A 17,101-nucleotide genomic window follows, 5' to 3' on the forward strand; every position below is an offset into this window, starting at 1 on the left:
CACATAATGTGTACAATATGCTATCCTATTTTTGGACATACAAGATGTACATTTGGATTTACTCAGCGTAAGGATCAATTATAAGAAATAAAGAATTCAGAGTGGTAACAAGAAAACCCAAATTAGATGCAAAATCACTTCATTAATACGCATGGATTTCACTCCTTACAGAACTCATTTGAGATCTTTATGATATAAGCATAAATGCCAAGTTTGATCTAAACTGGATCAGAAATCTGGCTGCAAAAACAATAACATGGTCAATCAAACAGATGCAAGATCAACTCATTAATAAGCATGGATCTCACTAATCAACAAACTCATGCATGATCTTGAGGATATAATCCTAATATCAAGTCTGATCGGAATCACGTCAGAAATACCGTTTCCTGAGGCATAAAAAACTCAGCCAATGTGAAGTAAAATCACCAAATTGGTATGCTTGAATCTCACTCATTATCAAGCTCATCCAAGATTTTAATGATATACACATACGTTACAAATTTCAAGAAAATCGGATCAGAAATGCGGATTCCAGAGCGGCAACAAGCTCAGGAAATAAGATGCATGATCACCTCATCAGTATGTGAGAATCTTACTCATTATTTATTTAACTAGGTCAGGAGCTTAATGATACAAGCGTATTCTCCAAGTTTTATCACACATGATTCGAATTCTCATGGCCAACATTTTCTTCGATGTCAAAGGTTAAATTATTATGTAAAACAGACAGCACATGAAAGGAAAACGTCAATGATAATTCAAATATGTTGGAATAAGTAGGCTGAAAGAATTGCTGATGATGTGATGCTGCATCAGATTAAAATCTGTCCACTGCAGGATAATTTGCTCATATACCGGCTTACTAAAGGTACAAATACTGCGTGTTCACTTTATAATATCTTAGAAAAGAAATATTCTTCTTATTGATATCAGACAGGAATGGTTTGTCCCTTAATTATGGAAGCCACTGCATAATATGACATACTATGTCATAGGGGAAGTTAACGGACCTACTACTCAGCATAATTGTCCAAAATATCTAACTTGGGTTAGAAAAAGCCAGAGGAAACTCTGTCATAGTTACATTTCACTAACAATCTCACAGCTGCATGATTTGAAGTTCATCTTTTGTTTTACTACTGAAATGTTGTAGTTTCAAAAGCAGTAACAGAGTGAAACTAAACTTTGTTGAAAATGGCTCACAGAAAAGGTAAGACACTCCCCCCAAAAAGCCTGTTTCACACTGCATTGTTTTTAAAATAAGGGTAGTAAGATAGGTTAATATATATAATGTACAAAGCACTTCAAAGTACTAGGCAAATCCAGCTCAATTTGATGTGCAAATCAATTCTGGGAATTTTTTTTACTATGGGGGGGGGAACAAGTCAGCCAACCAAAAACACAATTTTGTGCCTAATCAATAAATCAGTCATTGCAGTGTGTCATAATTTCATTATACCTTTTTGCCCTTTTCTTTGCTGATCTCTCTTCTGCCATCTTTTGATTCTGCTCAATCTTCTGCTGATATTTTGCATCAGCTTCATCCTGTGTGAAAAGGGTGCATGTGTGTCAGGCATGTGTATATATATATATATATATATATATATATATATATATATATATATATATATATATATATATATATATATATATACATATATATATACATACATACATACAGTAGTCCCCCTCTTGAACGGCCCCCGACCAGCAGCCACCCGCTCCTTACGGCCAGAATCCATTGGCACCGATGAGTTTGTGTTCAGAAGTACCCCTCGCGAAAGGCCACCCGGCTAACGCGACCAGCATATTAGTGCAAAATTATAAAATTTACCCCTCAAAAGTGGCCGCATTTTATATGAATATGTATCCAGAACCAGTATTTTATTCATAACGTGTGTTAAGTAATCCGATTTCTGTTTCCCGATGTCAGGTTTTCGTTACTGAAAGAAGTGTTGAATAAAGTACATTTACCACCAAGGTTAATATTATATCATTTACACCTCACGAGAAGCCAAATTTATTCCATAAAAACCGAGAAAGACTCAAATTTTAATCCATACAAAAGGGTACGTACATGTAATCCAATTAGCCTTACTGCTGTGTTATCATAAGATGTCCGGTTTAGTCACTCTGATAATTGTTAAGATTACAATTGACGAACAGTAGTAACAGCTGAGAAGTGGCAGTATCGATGTACAATACCCAAGTCAGCAGGAAAATGGTGTAGTAGCTTTTATGGCTTCCCTTAGTAAGATGTTGAGCTTGTTCACTTTGGTAATCAGTGGCTATTACTACTGACAATAATTGTCAAAATTACGAATCCTAGCGGTCGCGAGGTCAAATCTGCGTGATGTTAATGGTACATATCGAAGCCATTTTGGCTTCTCTCACTTAGTTTCAAGAAATGTATAAAAAACAATAGGGTAACAGACTGCAACTAACGAATCACGTGACAAGATCACTTCCTTTAAAAACACACGACAATTTGTTTAGATGCATACAAAATTTTTTCATTAGTATTGTAGTTGGCAACATGAATAACTTACTGCAAAAAGATCAACATGTCATCGAGGAAAATAAAAATTCTCAGTTTAAAGGAGAACGTGAAAGTAATTAAACTGACATGGGGGGGGGGGGCGTCGAGGATCCTTGCACAAAACTAACATCGGGAAGACTGAGATAAACAATATCGTGAAAGATAATGAATCAATTCTGCAGAAGTGGAAAGGTGAAATGGACGGAGAAAGGAAGATTGTTTGAGCCAGTTGACGTTTGTATCCTGATTTGAAAGACAAGAAAAAGCAAAAAGTTTGTCAGTTGAATTGGGATATGACAACTTTACTGCAAGTAACGGATGATTGCACAGATTTCAAGTGCGACACAATATCAAGTGTTCTGTCATTAGCAGCGAATCAGCTGATGTTAATAATGAAGTTGTTGAAGATTGCAACAAAAGACTAAACGATATGTGCAGGGGATATGACAGCAAGGATATTTTTAATGTGACGAGACTGGTTTGGTTTTTAGACTGTTACCAACAAAGTGACAGATGATGTAAACTGTAACATAACTATAAAGACAGTTTTAAAACTATATCAATGGTTATTCATAGCATTCTTTTGAAAATGATGACAAAGTTTGTTTTAGATTTATTTCATATCATGCATGTGATTTTTTAATTAAAATATTAAATATTTAAAATTAAATGTACTTGTGACTTTTTTCATATGTATTTACTATTCACATTTGTCATCCCCCTCTAGAAAGGCCACCCGCATTATAAGGCCACTTCCCTGCTGCATTAGGGGTGGCCTTATAAGAGGGGGACTACTGTACTATTCACATTTGTCATCCCCCTCTAGAAAGGCCACCCGCATTATAAGGCCACTTCCCTGCTGCATTAGGGGTGGCCTTATAAGAGGGGGACTACTGTATATATATATATATATATATATATATATATATATATATATATATATATATATATATATACACACACACACACACATATGCAGATAGCATATTCATGTGCAATACTTAATCCATTATTGTAATGTCTAGTTTTAATAGTTCTTACACAAACTGAACAAAAAAACAGGAGGAACTCTTGAGTACATGTGTTCAAAGAGAATCATGTTAGTTTATTATTGGTAACTTAGCAAGTTCATGTGATACAAGGTCAGACCTGCGTGAAATCTTTGTTTAAATGAAAGAATTGATTTAAAATGAATCTGAGAGTTTAAAAAAGTACTGCTGCAGTTTTATCTGTGACTCGATACTACAAATAACTAACAATACTGGATAATGTATGCCATGATTTAATAAAGGCAAAAGCTCTTAAAATGACAAACATACATTATAGTACTATAGTATCATGAATAACAAGACAATGATGTGCCTGTATCAAATTATAATTTCCTTTCAAGTCCAAATGCATACTGCACCAACCCAGATCTGCCACTGCATACTGCACATACAGATCTGGCTCTATGCAGTTTGGGTGGAGTAAGAACAAAGCAAACTGATCCTGATATGCCAGCACATTATGTCATGACAGATCAGGGACTATATATATATATATATATATATATATATATATATATATATATATATATATATATATATATGTATATATATATATATATATATATATATATATTTATCATATGAGTCTTTACATACAGTGTACTTTTGTCAAATCAATATAATACATTGTCAAATAAACCAATGTTGTCACCAGATCACTAGTTACTGATAAGTGCTGACTGCTAGTCAGGGCCTTTTAGCACACAAGCACACTAAAGTCTCCTCTACAGACACCCTTTCAATGAGAAAATGTATTTTTATGCAGACCACTTATAGTCTAATTATAATATTTGCACTTCAAGTGTAAAATAGTAGTTGTTGATGCCAAGTTAATACCTACTGAATGTTAACATTTGTTATAGATTAAACCTGATTTCTAAGACTGTACGGCCTCTAAGGGAGGACATGGTGCAGCACCCACCTAAAACATTCTAGGAACAAAACTAAGTATGCGCAAACATGTTGGAGATAACCACCATCAATTTTAACCTGCATGTACATATGTGATATATCACCTTCACTCACTTGTAACAAGAGTCAAACTGCAAACAACAAAGATCCTAATCCGCTGGAGCATAATGCATCTGCAGATTGGGGTCTATCTTGTTTGATGTACTGAATTCTCCTAACAATCTGCTGTTGCATTATGCAGATCTCGGTCTGTGCAGTTTGCACTTGGACTTGTCTTATAAGTTGGTATATAAAGTATGTCTGATTCAGAAGTCTATCACTAATCTGGCATAATACACAAACATATTACTCTAACAGGACTTCAAAATCAAACAGAATAAATGCTGATTGCATAAAAATTACAGACTCAGAGCCAGTATGCACAAATGTCTGATGAATATGGTCTTACATCAGAAATAATAGAACCCATAACCAGTCAGTTAATACCATGATAAGATCAAGAGATTCTTATTTTTTGCCAACCTGTGTATTCATTTGTACACTTGGATAGATATGAAGAATGTCATTTCAATATATATATATCCTACGCTAGTAATTACATTATAGTACAGTTTAGTCTTATCTACAATTTAAGATCATAAACAGATCCAAAAATTTTAATCCTTTTGACGATATAGATGCTATTCATTATAGTCTTATGTTAGATGTGATCAGTGTAGCAAACTGAAAAATAAAAATAAGTGTCTACAAAAAACCAGTACCTTGGCACTCTTTTCTGCAATAAATTTTTGCCTTGCATACTCCCGACGCCTAACACCTCGATAAACATGAAAATCCCCACTCCCTGCACCAGCACTAGATCCTGAAAAGACAACAATTTCATCAAAATGCGATTATAGTAAAATATAAAAATGTTTCAGACTTCATGGTTCATGCAACCCCTGAGATTTCTTTTCAAGAACTTTCAAAAGTTTTCTAGGCCTTACTTGTCTTGTGGAAATTGAACCCTCTTCATATATTACTTCAGTAACTACCAGTGTTGGATATCATTTGATCCACCAAATTTTACGTCCTTTTATTTATTCTTTATTAATTTTTGGATAATATGTAAATAACTAGGGTCTTAACAGAAAGAGCAATATATTTTGATAAGTTGTAAGAATTCATATTCAGTCAAATAAAATGAAGGACTTTTCAAGGACAAGGACTTTAACAAATTCAATGAATTCTCATGGCAACCCATTCAAGGTCTTTTCAAGGTTTACAAACCATGGAGTGGAAAATATTTGCCCATCCAGGCGCCTAATCAAGTGGAAAATAACACACACTCCAGCTGCTCAAAATGAGTAAATTTTTGGTTGCAATGAGAACTTACGATGGTAGATGTCCAATGGTCAGGTAAGATTTGTAGGTAATTATTTTAGGTTACAATGGACTGCTACTGATGTATGTTAAAATAAAACTATCATGTCAAGGTTTTATTTTCTACAAACTTTCTGACAGCTGTCTCAGAGTTGGGTAGAATAGACCAGTTGAGATCTATAATCACAGTGCCTGACAGGGAAGTTGTGCACAGTACTGGTAAGTTTTCAGACTTATTGGCCATATGTTCCGGGTTAAATTAATAAGATGATCTAGCTGTGAAGATTTGTTGTATCAGATGAATCAAATCTCACACCACACCCAAAATATTCACTTTTAAGTCTATATACAAACTGCAGAGACCCAGATCTGTTGCTGCATAATGTACCAGCAGATCTGGATCTATGCCCAGTGGAAAAAACAACACCCTAATCTGTCTGTGCATCATGCAATGGAAGATCCGTCTATGTTGTTTGCAGTTGGACTCAAATTTATAACTACATACATTAAATTATATTACATTAAAACTGATATTAAAATCAGACTCAATTGCAAATCTATTCACTATTACAGCCATTTATCTTCATATAAGCAAGTTAGGCATGAAGGGATAAGCATTAAGTAACCATGATTCTACAGGGGATTTAGATTTTGAAAGACAACTAATTATAATGTGAAAACCTGAAATATCTGAAGAAAGTCTCAACTGCATTTGATATCTGTCCCCACCCCACATTAAGCTCTTAAGTCTTAAATTTCCATCCTTTGATCTAGGTATCACGCACATTTTCAATTAGAGTCCAATACTGAATCATACTGATTTCTTGGTACGGCTCTCCTCCATTATTATGCAGTAGTCGGCATCAATAACTGCCGACCGTGCTATGTACCAAACAGCAGCATAGGGAAAATGATTAAAAATTATGAATGTACTTATGCATGTGAGTGGGGGTGTAAACAAAACTCCAGTCAACTGTGTAGTAGTCCTGGTAGTTTATGTGAATTATGTTTCTTCTTTCTTTCACTGCATGTTATTTATCCATTTAACTGTGTGCAATAATAACATTTTAAAAAGTAAATAAAAACAAAAATATAAAACCAAGCTTCTAGTTGTTTTCTTTCAACCCATATTGTTGTACATTTGATAGAGTGGATAAAATGAGGAAGAATAAAACAAAGATGTAAACTCCTCATTTTAATAAATTAATTACCAGTTATAATTTCTGTCAACAGATGCATTAAATATAAAGTGATTTAAATTATCAGAAACTATTGTTTGCCAAAAAATGATTAATTTTAGGTTGCACTTGAGACCAATGCATCTTGATGTAAAAAGCTTCATTCTTTTTTAATAACATTAAGAGCTCACAATTTCATATTTACCACTTCTATACCTAATTTTAATAAGATTTAGAGCTCACAATTTCATATTTACCACTTCTATACCTAATTTTAATAAGATTGAAGGCTTACAATTTCATATTTACCACTTCTATACCTAATTTTAATAAGATTGAAGGCTTACAATTTCATATTTACCACTTCTAATTTGCAGTTAAATAAATCAGTATCAAGTGCACTAAGTAATGTAAAGACATTTTTATCAATAAAATATCTCGTCTCCAGTTCAAAATACCAGTTACTTATGCCGAGTAATGTCACATCATGTGCAGCATGCCTCTATTAATTCCAAAACACACAATAAAATAAAAATAAAAACAACAACAAAATAGCTTACATACATGTATTTAATCCACTTAAAATTCAGTGATGTCTGAAACAGACACATACTCCAAATAGGGGGCCCGCGAGTGGCCAAGTGGTCTAAAGCGCTCTCTGTTACAGATCGCTGCCATCTCACCTCTGTTTGCGCCGGTTCGAGTCTCGGATTCAGCCAATGTGGGTATGTGAGAAAGCTCTGCCAGTAGCTTCTCGTGGGTCGGTGGTTCTTTCTGGGGTATCCCTGGGTTCTTCCTCCTCCATTAATACTGGATGCCATGTATAGCCTATCATGTGCTGAAAAGTGGCGTTAAACCCCACAACAACAACAACTACTCCAAATAGAATAAGAACTGTTCACTTACATGAAGTGTATTTCCTACTGAAGTGTTATGTGATTTTATGTTGATTGAGAAATGATCATTTTTGTTTTGTATTTTTTCTACAAATTCTATATTTCACTCTGCATATTTTCAAGGACTCAATGTCATGGCTTTCTAAACACAGCAGTTCTTTCTTGAATGCAAATATGGGTTTGGAAACAGTGTGGGGTATTTCCAGCGGATCCTTGTGGTCACTGTCAATAGTACATATTACTTCCTGTTGATTGGGATCAAAGTTATTTCTTTAGGTTCCTAGGAAGAACTGGATGATGTTGGCATCAGTCTCACATTCAGCAGTGGGGCAGTTCTCATGAATTAGATTAAAATTCAGATCACTATCAAATGGGAGAAACAGGTTTGCTTCTTTCTGAATGTAGAATATTAGTTTTCACTTGGAAATTCATAAACTTGTTGACAACTTTTAATGTTTCAGGAAGGGGACTGATCTGCATCTTGGCTCTATTTTTGTGTCATAGCTCTTTATATCAATGTTGTTTACTTCAAGAATTATTGGGGCCCCGAGTGGCCGAGTGGTCTAAAGCGCTCTCCGTTATGGATCACTGCCATCTCACCTCTGTCTGCGGCGGTTCGAGTCTTGGATTCAGCCAATGTGGGTATGTGAGAAAGCTTGCCAGTAGCTTCTCGTGGGTCGGTAGTTCTTTCCGGGGTTTTCTCGGGTTCTTCCTCCACCATTAATACTGGCCGCCATGTATAGCCTATCGTGTGCTGAAAAATGGCGTTAAGCCCCAAAACAACAACAACAACAAAATCAAGAATTATTAATTCTTCCTTTAACATCTGAGTCAGAATCAGTCTTATTGTTGCGTTTAGTTTTTTAATTTGGGCAGTTACCTTTTCAAATTATTTATCATTTACTGGAAGTACAAAGTGCTCAGTAATATTCTTGGACTATTATTGTGAATTCAGACAAGGACATTTTGGATTATATTATTGTGACACAGCAAAAGAATGTTAACACATCACCATATTCCTGGCCATTGGCACATTACCATATTCAAGACTAAAGGCACATCAACATATTCAATACTAGAATTTATTTGGAAATACCACTGGAATTCAATTTGAACTTCATACATTTGAACTTGTGATAGAACTTTTAGGACTGTTTGGGATTTAATTCACAATACTGTACATTCTTTTAAAAAAATTTCACTTTGTATTCAAGGGAATAAATTAAAAAATTATTTGTGAATTTTACAAAACTTTATGGTTTTTGCTCTTTTCTGTTATTTAGTTTAAGACCAAATATTCCTCTATTCCTCATGCAAGTGACTTTTGATGCCTCCACCCCATTCGCATGGAAGCGCCTTTTGACGCCTGCTGTAAACATCAGCCATCTTAAGCGGCTTTTTGTAGCACCACTTTTGGGGAAAACCCTCTATTAGATACTACATTCATTTCTGTGAATGACAATTACGTCAGATCACATGGTCACTGTTTATGCTCTGGTCGAAATCTGCTATTTAAAGTAAGTGGGTTGTAATCTCCACTCTCTAAAATGGAGGTTGCGGATTTCATTCAGTACTTACAAAGTTTTCACGATTAGAATCATAACTATGAAAGCTTCAATAACTTAGGTAAAGGCTCTAATACTGATGTAGGCAGCAATTAAATTATCAAATTCAGATGACTTAGTGATGCAGACGCTGACAAAAAACTTGTAAATTTTGAGTATGAGAAATGGCAGCGATGGTTGGTCATGCTCAAGATCTTAAAGCACATACAAAATTCTTCTGTGAAAAATAATTACACAGCTATAACAATCAGACTTCACTCTTAAATTTTTCCATACATAATAAATGTGTACCAACAATGTAAAATGGTTAAAATTGCTGTTAAACATAACATACATTACATTGGTTAACAGTTAATTGTTGTTGCTTTTGTTTCAGGGTTTAGCGCCATTTTTCAGCACATGATAGGCTATACAAGGCGGCCAGTATTAGTGGTGGAGGAAGAACTCGGAAAACCCCCAGAAAGAACAACTGACCAACGAGAAGCTACTGGCAGCTTAACAGTTAACAGGCAGGCCTATGCGTATGGAATCGAATAGGTAACAGGTGTTCTATTTATAGTGTACTGCACTGGGTAACTTTGCTCTATGAGGTAAATGGATATATATATATATATATATATATATATATATATATATATATACACACACACACACATACATACACACACACACACACACATACATACATACATGTGTATGCATATGTAATACTAAGAAGGGGCATACATTTTTAAAACTTCTGCCATATATGCACAATGAAATATTTACATGTAACAGACCATTCAAATTAATAATACTGACCAAGTTTCAACCCAGCAAATGGAAAATTTAGGAATAGTTGTACGTACAAGAACTTCATAATGTATGTACATACAAAATGAATAGAGCCTAATGATATATGTTCCAGCAATATTCGTGGAGGAGATATAAAAAGATGGCTGCAAACCTGACAAAGAGGATTTAAGTTTATGGATGATGCATTACTCTGGATTCACAAACAGGTCAGATAATCGGCGTGTAAGTTACATTAATAATGAATTTTCTGATGCTGATGATGGATAATATTAAATCTGACAATGACTGGTATGCTTAACACATTAACCCCTGGAGGTTTTTGCCATTTTTGCCTGAAAATTGAGTAGGAAACACATTTTGAAAGCTATTTCTGAATAGACTCGAAAACACCAAATCCCCGGTCATCTTTCAATAACATACTGTCTAGTTGTGTTAGAAACATCGTTTTTCGTTGGCTATTAGACTCGTGCATGAGCAGAAGGGTAAAAGTTGGACTTGTTTTTTTTTTTTTTTTTTTTTTTTTGCAAAACGGAGCCATTATTTTTGTATGGAGACCACTCTTTATTCCAAATGCCCATCTTATCCTACTTTTTGCAAAGGCTCATCTGTCTGCTTGCAGTTGATCCCAGTTTGCCTTAGATCTGAGACCAAAAAGTCTAAAATCTGGACACAAAATGGGATTCCGACCACGGGCAAATTTTGCGTAAAAAAAGCCAGGTCCAAAAAATGAGGTTTTTCTATCTGTATTTTGTAGTGCAACTAAATATTCCAGATTATTTGGTATCATTGTAGAGCTACATCTGTCTACCTTTCTATAATACCATCCACGTTAGTGTATCATGCATGACCATGACGCTACAGAGCTCGGCAGCAGGCTACTACCGCCTGCCCCGTAAAGTCATCGCTAGGGGTTAATGTGTTAAGAATAACCACAGGTAACTTGACACAATCTAGTTTAAATCTGTACTACTTACCCCAGACATTTCGAATGAACTCATGTGGTGCTTTTGGTTGCCATTCTTTGGATTTTTCTGGAATTGTGACTGGTTTTGCCTAAAAAAGATGCATAATAAAAATATGAAACAAACATTATACCCTACAGGAGATATCTTGACATGTCATCAAATGATGTTATATGTAAACCTTTAGAATCCAATGAAAGAAGATAAACAGAAATTATCTCAACAACAAAAACATACTCATACAACATGTGATAAATCAACTTCAAAAGAAATTATAGTGACATTAGCTTTTTCAGTACTGTCATGAATATATAATTATACCCATCCATCACTGGTTACTTATAATTTCTGCAGGTGAATCATGCACGGGCAGGGATTCATTTTGATACAAGTTCTACAGAAAAACATAATGACAGTGCTGTAGGTCTCACTGTTAATAACAAATGGTCATTTTACATCACCATAAGTAGACTGAAGTAAGACCATTGTCCATTTTAAAAAGTAATCTTATTTCTAGCTCTCTCTCTCTCCTCATAAATAAATAATCTTGACTTAAGTGATCTGACTAATGCAAGACTTGGAAGAATATAGCCAGATATATACAAAATTTGATATTAGCTGTATTAATTAAATTCCAATTTTTCTATCACTGAATTTTATTTTATAGAATCGAACAATCAAATCATTTATGTTGCCTGTAATGCCATGGAAGCTGGGAATGCTGAAATCAGTTATCTTAAATTAAACAAAGCTATCTAAAGACTTTTCTCAATACACCTCTCCCTTGACAACTCGTGCACAACAGGGTCCACAAACATAGACCACACTATAAGCAAGGCGCAAGTTACAGAGGGACCTCCAAATATTGAGGAAAATCACTTTGACATCAAGAAAACCGTGTGTGGGGGGGGAGCGGCATTAGGGAACTGGGCTGTTTAATGACTGAATCCTCATTTTACGATCACGTCAATAATAATTTTTAATAATGCGCTTCTTCTAATGAAGTTCTTCGTTATTCTGTTTAAATAAAAAAAAAAAAAGTATCCAACATATGAAAGATCGTTCCAACTGGTTTGAACAACCATCACGTGTATGTGAAAAATCTTGTGTATTACATCACTGCTTTTTGTTTTCTTGGCGAGTCTGGTTCCTGTAGTGGTGTTTAGTAGTATCTTGCCAAATCGGTAGTCCATAATTTGGGAACTAGACTAATTGTTGATACACCACCAGACAAGATGCCTTTTTTTAAAAAACACTCAACATTTATTTTGCGACATGTCTATGTTGTAACTCAATTTTTTATTGTTCAATTAGTACAATGTTAATGTCATAATTTCAATGGAAGTAATAATGAAATTTCTTATCATCCCTGAGGATATTTCTAAATGCCAGTTCAAGAATTCTCTGAAACTCGTTTGCCCACAATGACCCGTATCTGTGAAATCAAGCTCTGTATCTTTCAAAGTATTCATTTCGCTTGGCTGCCTTGTTATCTTTGATCACGGTTATGAAAGAGTCAGTTAATTTAAGGTAGTTTCTGTTACATACACAATAACGCTAGATTTTAAGTTACTCCGATTTTTGTGCCTTTTAACTTTTCTTTTATTCCACCTCCTTGTTTTTCATTCAAAAGACAATATTAACGTGACAATACAAAGGAGGCCAGCTTTTGATTCAGTGCAACAATACAACAAATTCTTCCGCAAGTCAGTTATCAAAACACGGTTGGCACTTGATTAGATTCTCAGAGAAACGCACGCGGACATAGCTGTTACGGTAGATTGACGCATTTTACATTTAATTACAAGAGGACACATTGCATTTATGATGATTATACTTAAAAGGAACTAAAAGATGAAACTAGAACACAAATTTCAATTGATAAAAAAATTATTTAATTTGTATTTATTTATTAAAGTACTGCCTCCACTCGGTGTAAGTGACATTTTCACTGATCGCAAATTTCCTTACATATCATTAATTGCAGGGTACTAGGAATGTCGTTTTGAAAGAAAATGTAAAAAATTGTATGATCTATTTTTAAATTTGATATTTCATAGCGTTGATTAAAATTTCCAGGTTCTATCTAATGTTTTCAATGATAAAACGAGTGATAAATCAAAGTTTCTGTTACCAATTTTGATCGCGATTTTCTTCAAGTTCAACAAATAGGGATACATTTTTGGGGTATTTTCAGGTTTAAAAAATGGGATCCACGCCTGACACTGCGTTATAAGCGGGTTCACAAGTTATCAGGGTGCGAGTTATCAAGGGAGTGGTGTATTAATATATTTTTATTCATTTCCTTAAAGAAACATATTTCAAGTTAATACGATTTGGCATTTCAGCTTCTAGTGCATTCCAGTCAACAGTAATGAGGATCAAATGAACTTGAAAACACATCCAATTGCGTCCAAATCTGAACTTGTTTGGAAAAAAACATCACAGTAAGTAAAGTCCGACTAGAGCAACATGACTGTAATTTGTAGAAAGGCACCAATAGCTGCAAAGTGTCAGACATATTCCTGAAAATTTGACTTCTTGTTCCGATGTTAGTCAAACTTGCTGCACAGCGCTGTTGTTTAGGCAGTAAGACCCCCCAAAACATACCGTATATACTTGCGTATAAGCCTATTCGTGTATAAGCCAACCCCCAAAACAGAACAGGTATAAACACTAAAAAGTGCATGACCCTAGTATAAGCCGACTTACAACTCCGAGGCATCTCAAGATGCACAAAGTAAGTTCCAAATGCATTTATTTAGGCAAATTTATATTTTAAAAAAAATACATGTATACTTATCTCAAGGTTGGTGTGCATGATTATTAAAAAGAAATGGTAAAAACTTGCTTGAAAAGTAATTTATTTAATTTTTTTGTTTTCTTATAAAGTTTCATAAATAATGCTTCAAAAATTATGCTAATACTATAAAAGCCGAGTTATAGTTTGCTTTGATGTACGCGACATTACACCATACCTCTCAACTTTCATGCCAGGAGGGAAAAAAACTACCAACTGTTGGGGTCGCTCAACGCCTACCTCTCTATTTCATAATATCTTCCACATGTTTTAGAGAATTCTGATTATTACATTATGTCTTTGATTTTCATTTCTTCTAAACAAGAAAAGTCCTACATGTTCTTTTGTATCACCTGTGAATTATTGTTGTGATGAAATAATTATTTTATTATAAAGCATTGGCTTCTTCACTAAATAGAATGTTAAGTTTAAACATTATTCACGTAAATTAATGATTATTTTTACCTCTACAATAATAATAAAAATAATAAAAATAAACCAGATCAAAAAGATAAACCACAACAATAAAATTGTCCACAATTAATTTCAATTTCAATAATGATCACTACAAATGCTGCAACTCTATATGCTATAGTTCCATCCCACAAAAGAAACTTACACAAGTGAACATCTGGAATTTTTATACTGTATATACCAATGTTAAACTGGTATAGCTACCGGTCAAAATTCCCTCTTATCACAAGCCAGTTTTCAGGGTTTTAATGATTAAGTGGCCTGTACAGCTGTTGCAAAACGAAAAGACAAATTCGCTGACTATCAACATAGGAGACGCCGAGGCATCAAGCTATCCACTGTGTGGAAAGTAAATGTTTGTTCAGCTAAAACACAAAACTAATATTGATTGATGTTGATCTTAGTTGATATCTATGAAAATTTTAGCCTTTATTATTACCACTCTTCGTGCACATGTAAATTATGATGATCTGTGCCTTGTACAAATAAATGTGCGTACCTTTTTAAAAATATTACCTCAGTTTGTAGGATCGCTAAGTTATATCATTGAAAATGAGTAACTCGTGAGCACGTGATTTAACGTAAAGGAAACAGCTATTAAGTAATAGCTGAAATGTTATCTGGAAGAATGCAATTTTGTTGAAACAATAAATAAAGCAAAATCTGCATCTATGTTTGGGAATAAGTAAGGATTTAAGTGATGCTATGCACGCTTTGCACTGTGTATGTACTGTACATTATTGTTCAACATCGTCTCCCTGGTAAACTCAACCGGCTACAAATAATGAAGTCTGTATTTACCTTTATTTAACTTTGTGTTTGAGAAATCAGAAAATATACACATGCAAAATAATAACAAAATCAATCATAGTACTTTATAACAGTTTAATAATTGCTGGGTCACCGAAAGTTACATTTTTTTACATGCATATGTCTTAGGACATGGAACAAATTATTGTTTCGTGTCCCAAGATTTACAGCCATTACATTAGTCAACAAAAAGACCTAAAAACTGTTAAGTTTACACACTGGCCCGCGAATATACTGACCCCCATTCTTCCAGGCCTTTATTTTTTCTTAAATTATTCATCTTATACACGAGTATATACTGTAAAAATCAGGGTTGAAGTCTAGTCCTACAATGCAAGACATAGCATGTTTTTATTTTAGTGCTATGTCTTACTATCCAAATAACAGCCTTGTATAGTAATCAAAGTTTTAGGAACATCTCACACACTTGGCAGGCTATATCAACACACTTCCACTAATTTATGTGTAATTAATATACTTATTGTGCTGTCTTTATCCTGGCAGAATGAAAATATGATACTAGCAGATGGACGCATTTTCATGTTCCGTTTATATACATTTGAATTTGTTGCAATGCGACAGTAGTTGCGGTATGCCGAAGTAAGTTCAAGTAGGTTCATGTTGGGGATATGTTTCTTCAACAAAATGAACCATTGCTTGCAGTTCCAATAGGCATAATATATTTTTATTTGCTTTGTTAAAGAACAATATTTCAACTTAACCCGATTTCAGCATTCCTGGCTTTCATCGCTTTCCAGCCAACTGAAATGTAGGCCAGTGAAACTTGAAAACAGGACCATTTCTTTTGTGAGAATTTGAATTTCTTAGAGAAAAGACATGAGAGTAAGTAAAGTCTGACTAAAGCATTACGACTTTACTTTGTAGAAAAGCGTCATTATTTTAGTTGTCAGTTGTGTGAAATATTCCTGAAAATGTGACTGTCGTAACGATGTTAGTCGACATCAAAACACGCTACACAGCGCCGTTAGTTAGGCTGTAAGACCTTGACGCCCACAACATAAATATCAGCGTTGAGGTCTTACATGAAGGGCTAGGTCGAAGTCTTATACTGAAATGCTATCCTGGTCTATCACCATTAGAGATACCAGTACAGTTGCATCAAGGATCAAAGATACATATTTTTAATTCTATATCCATCACAATTCAAAGAGATGAAGCTACTGACGTTCAACTTGACGTCCGTTCCAGTGATTATATCAAACCGAAAATACGTTACATATTATCATTTATTCGAATGTAACCATTTAAAAATACTGCAAGCAAAAGGTCAGACTAAGATCATGAATTACGTATTAAGAAAACAAGAATTGTTTACTACAGGGTCTTTCATCAATTTCTCTAATCGTATTCGCTGTAAATCTGCAAGCGATTTTGGAATGACAATTTGCTTCTCTTTTGACGCCATTTTCATTGGGGTTGTATAAAGTGCGAATAGGACCCCTTTTCGGGAAAAGAACTTACCGTCTTCGAGAAGGACCGAGAATAATTTTTACTAACAGTTTCAGCCAATAATTATATTTCGCAAATAAAATTATTTTGTGTTGTAACTCATTTAATATAGCATTCAGTATATCTTTTTAATATAAAGTGGTAAAATCGGCTTTTTTCGCCGAAGGGATCCTTTTCTTGAAATGGACTTTACCATCTGCAAAAAGGATCCAGTAAATTTTTACTAAGTTTGAATCAATATTTATATTTCACGATTGAAATTAATTTGTGTATTAACCCATTTTAT

General features: G+C 34.3%; 1 protein-coding gene across 3 annotated transcripts in view; it reads right to left on the bottom strand.

Moving 5' to 3' along the window:
* LOC149777167 (PRKR-interacting protein 1 homolog) overlaps positions 1-16,801 on the bottom strand; it is a 30,012-nt gene extending 13,211 nt beyond the window's left edge. For 2 of the 3 annotated variants that reach the window (XR_016416160.1, XM_089941866.1), the window contains exons 1-4: positions 16,682-16,801; positions 11,274-11,352; positions 5,265-5,365; positions 1,463-1,548 (exon numbers count right to left, since the gene is read on the bottom strand). Coding sequence is in view for 2 of the 3 variants with exons in the window: in XM_089941866.1 (XP_089797992.1) it covers positions 1,463-1,548; positions 5,265-5,365; positions 11,274-11,352; positions 16,682-16,777 (362 nt within the window). In the remaining variant the exon portion in view is untranslated. The remainder of the gene's footprint in view (positions 1-1,462; positions 1,549-5,264; positions 5,366-11,273; positions 11,353-16,681) is intronic. The other variant, XM_089941867.1, reaches the window with a different exon arrangement.
* Positions 16,802-17,101: the final 300 nt, after the last annotated feature.

Source organism: Sinohyriopsis cumingii, chromosome 18, assembly GCF_028554795.1.
Source record: "Sinohyriopsis cumingii isolate HCF-2022 chromosome 18, ASM2855479v2, whole genome shotgun sequence".
In the NCBI taxonomy this organism is placed as follows: domain Eukaryota; kingdom Metazoa; phylum Mollusca; class Bivalvia; order Unionida; family Unionidae; genus Sinohyriopsis; species Sinohyriopsis cumingii.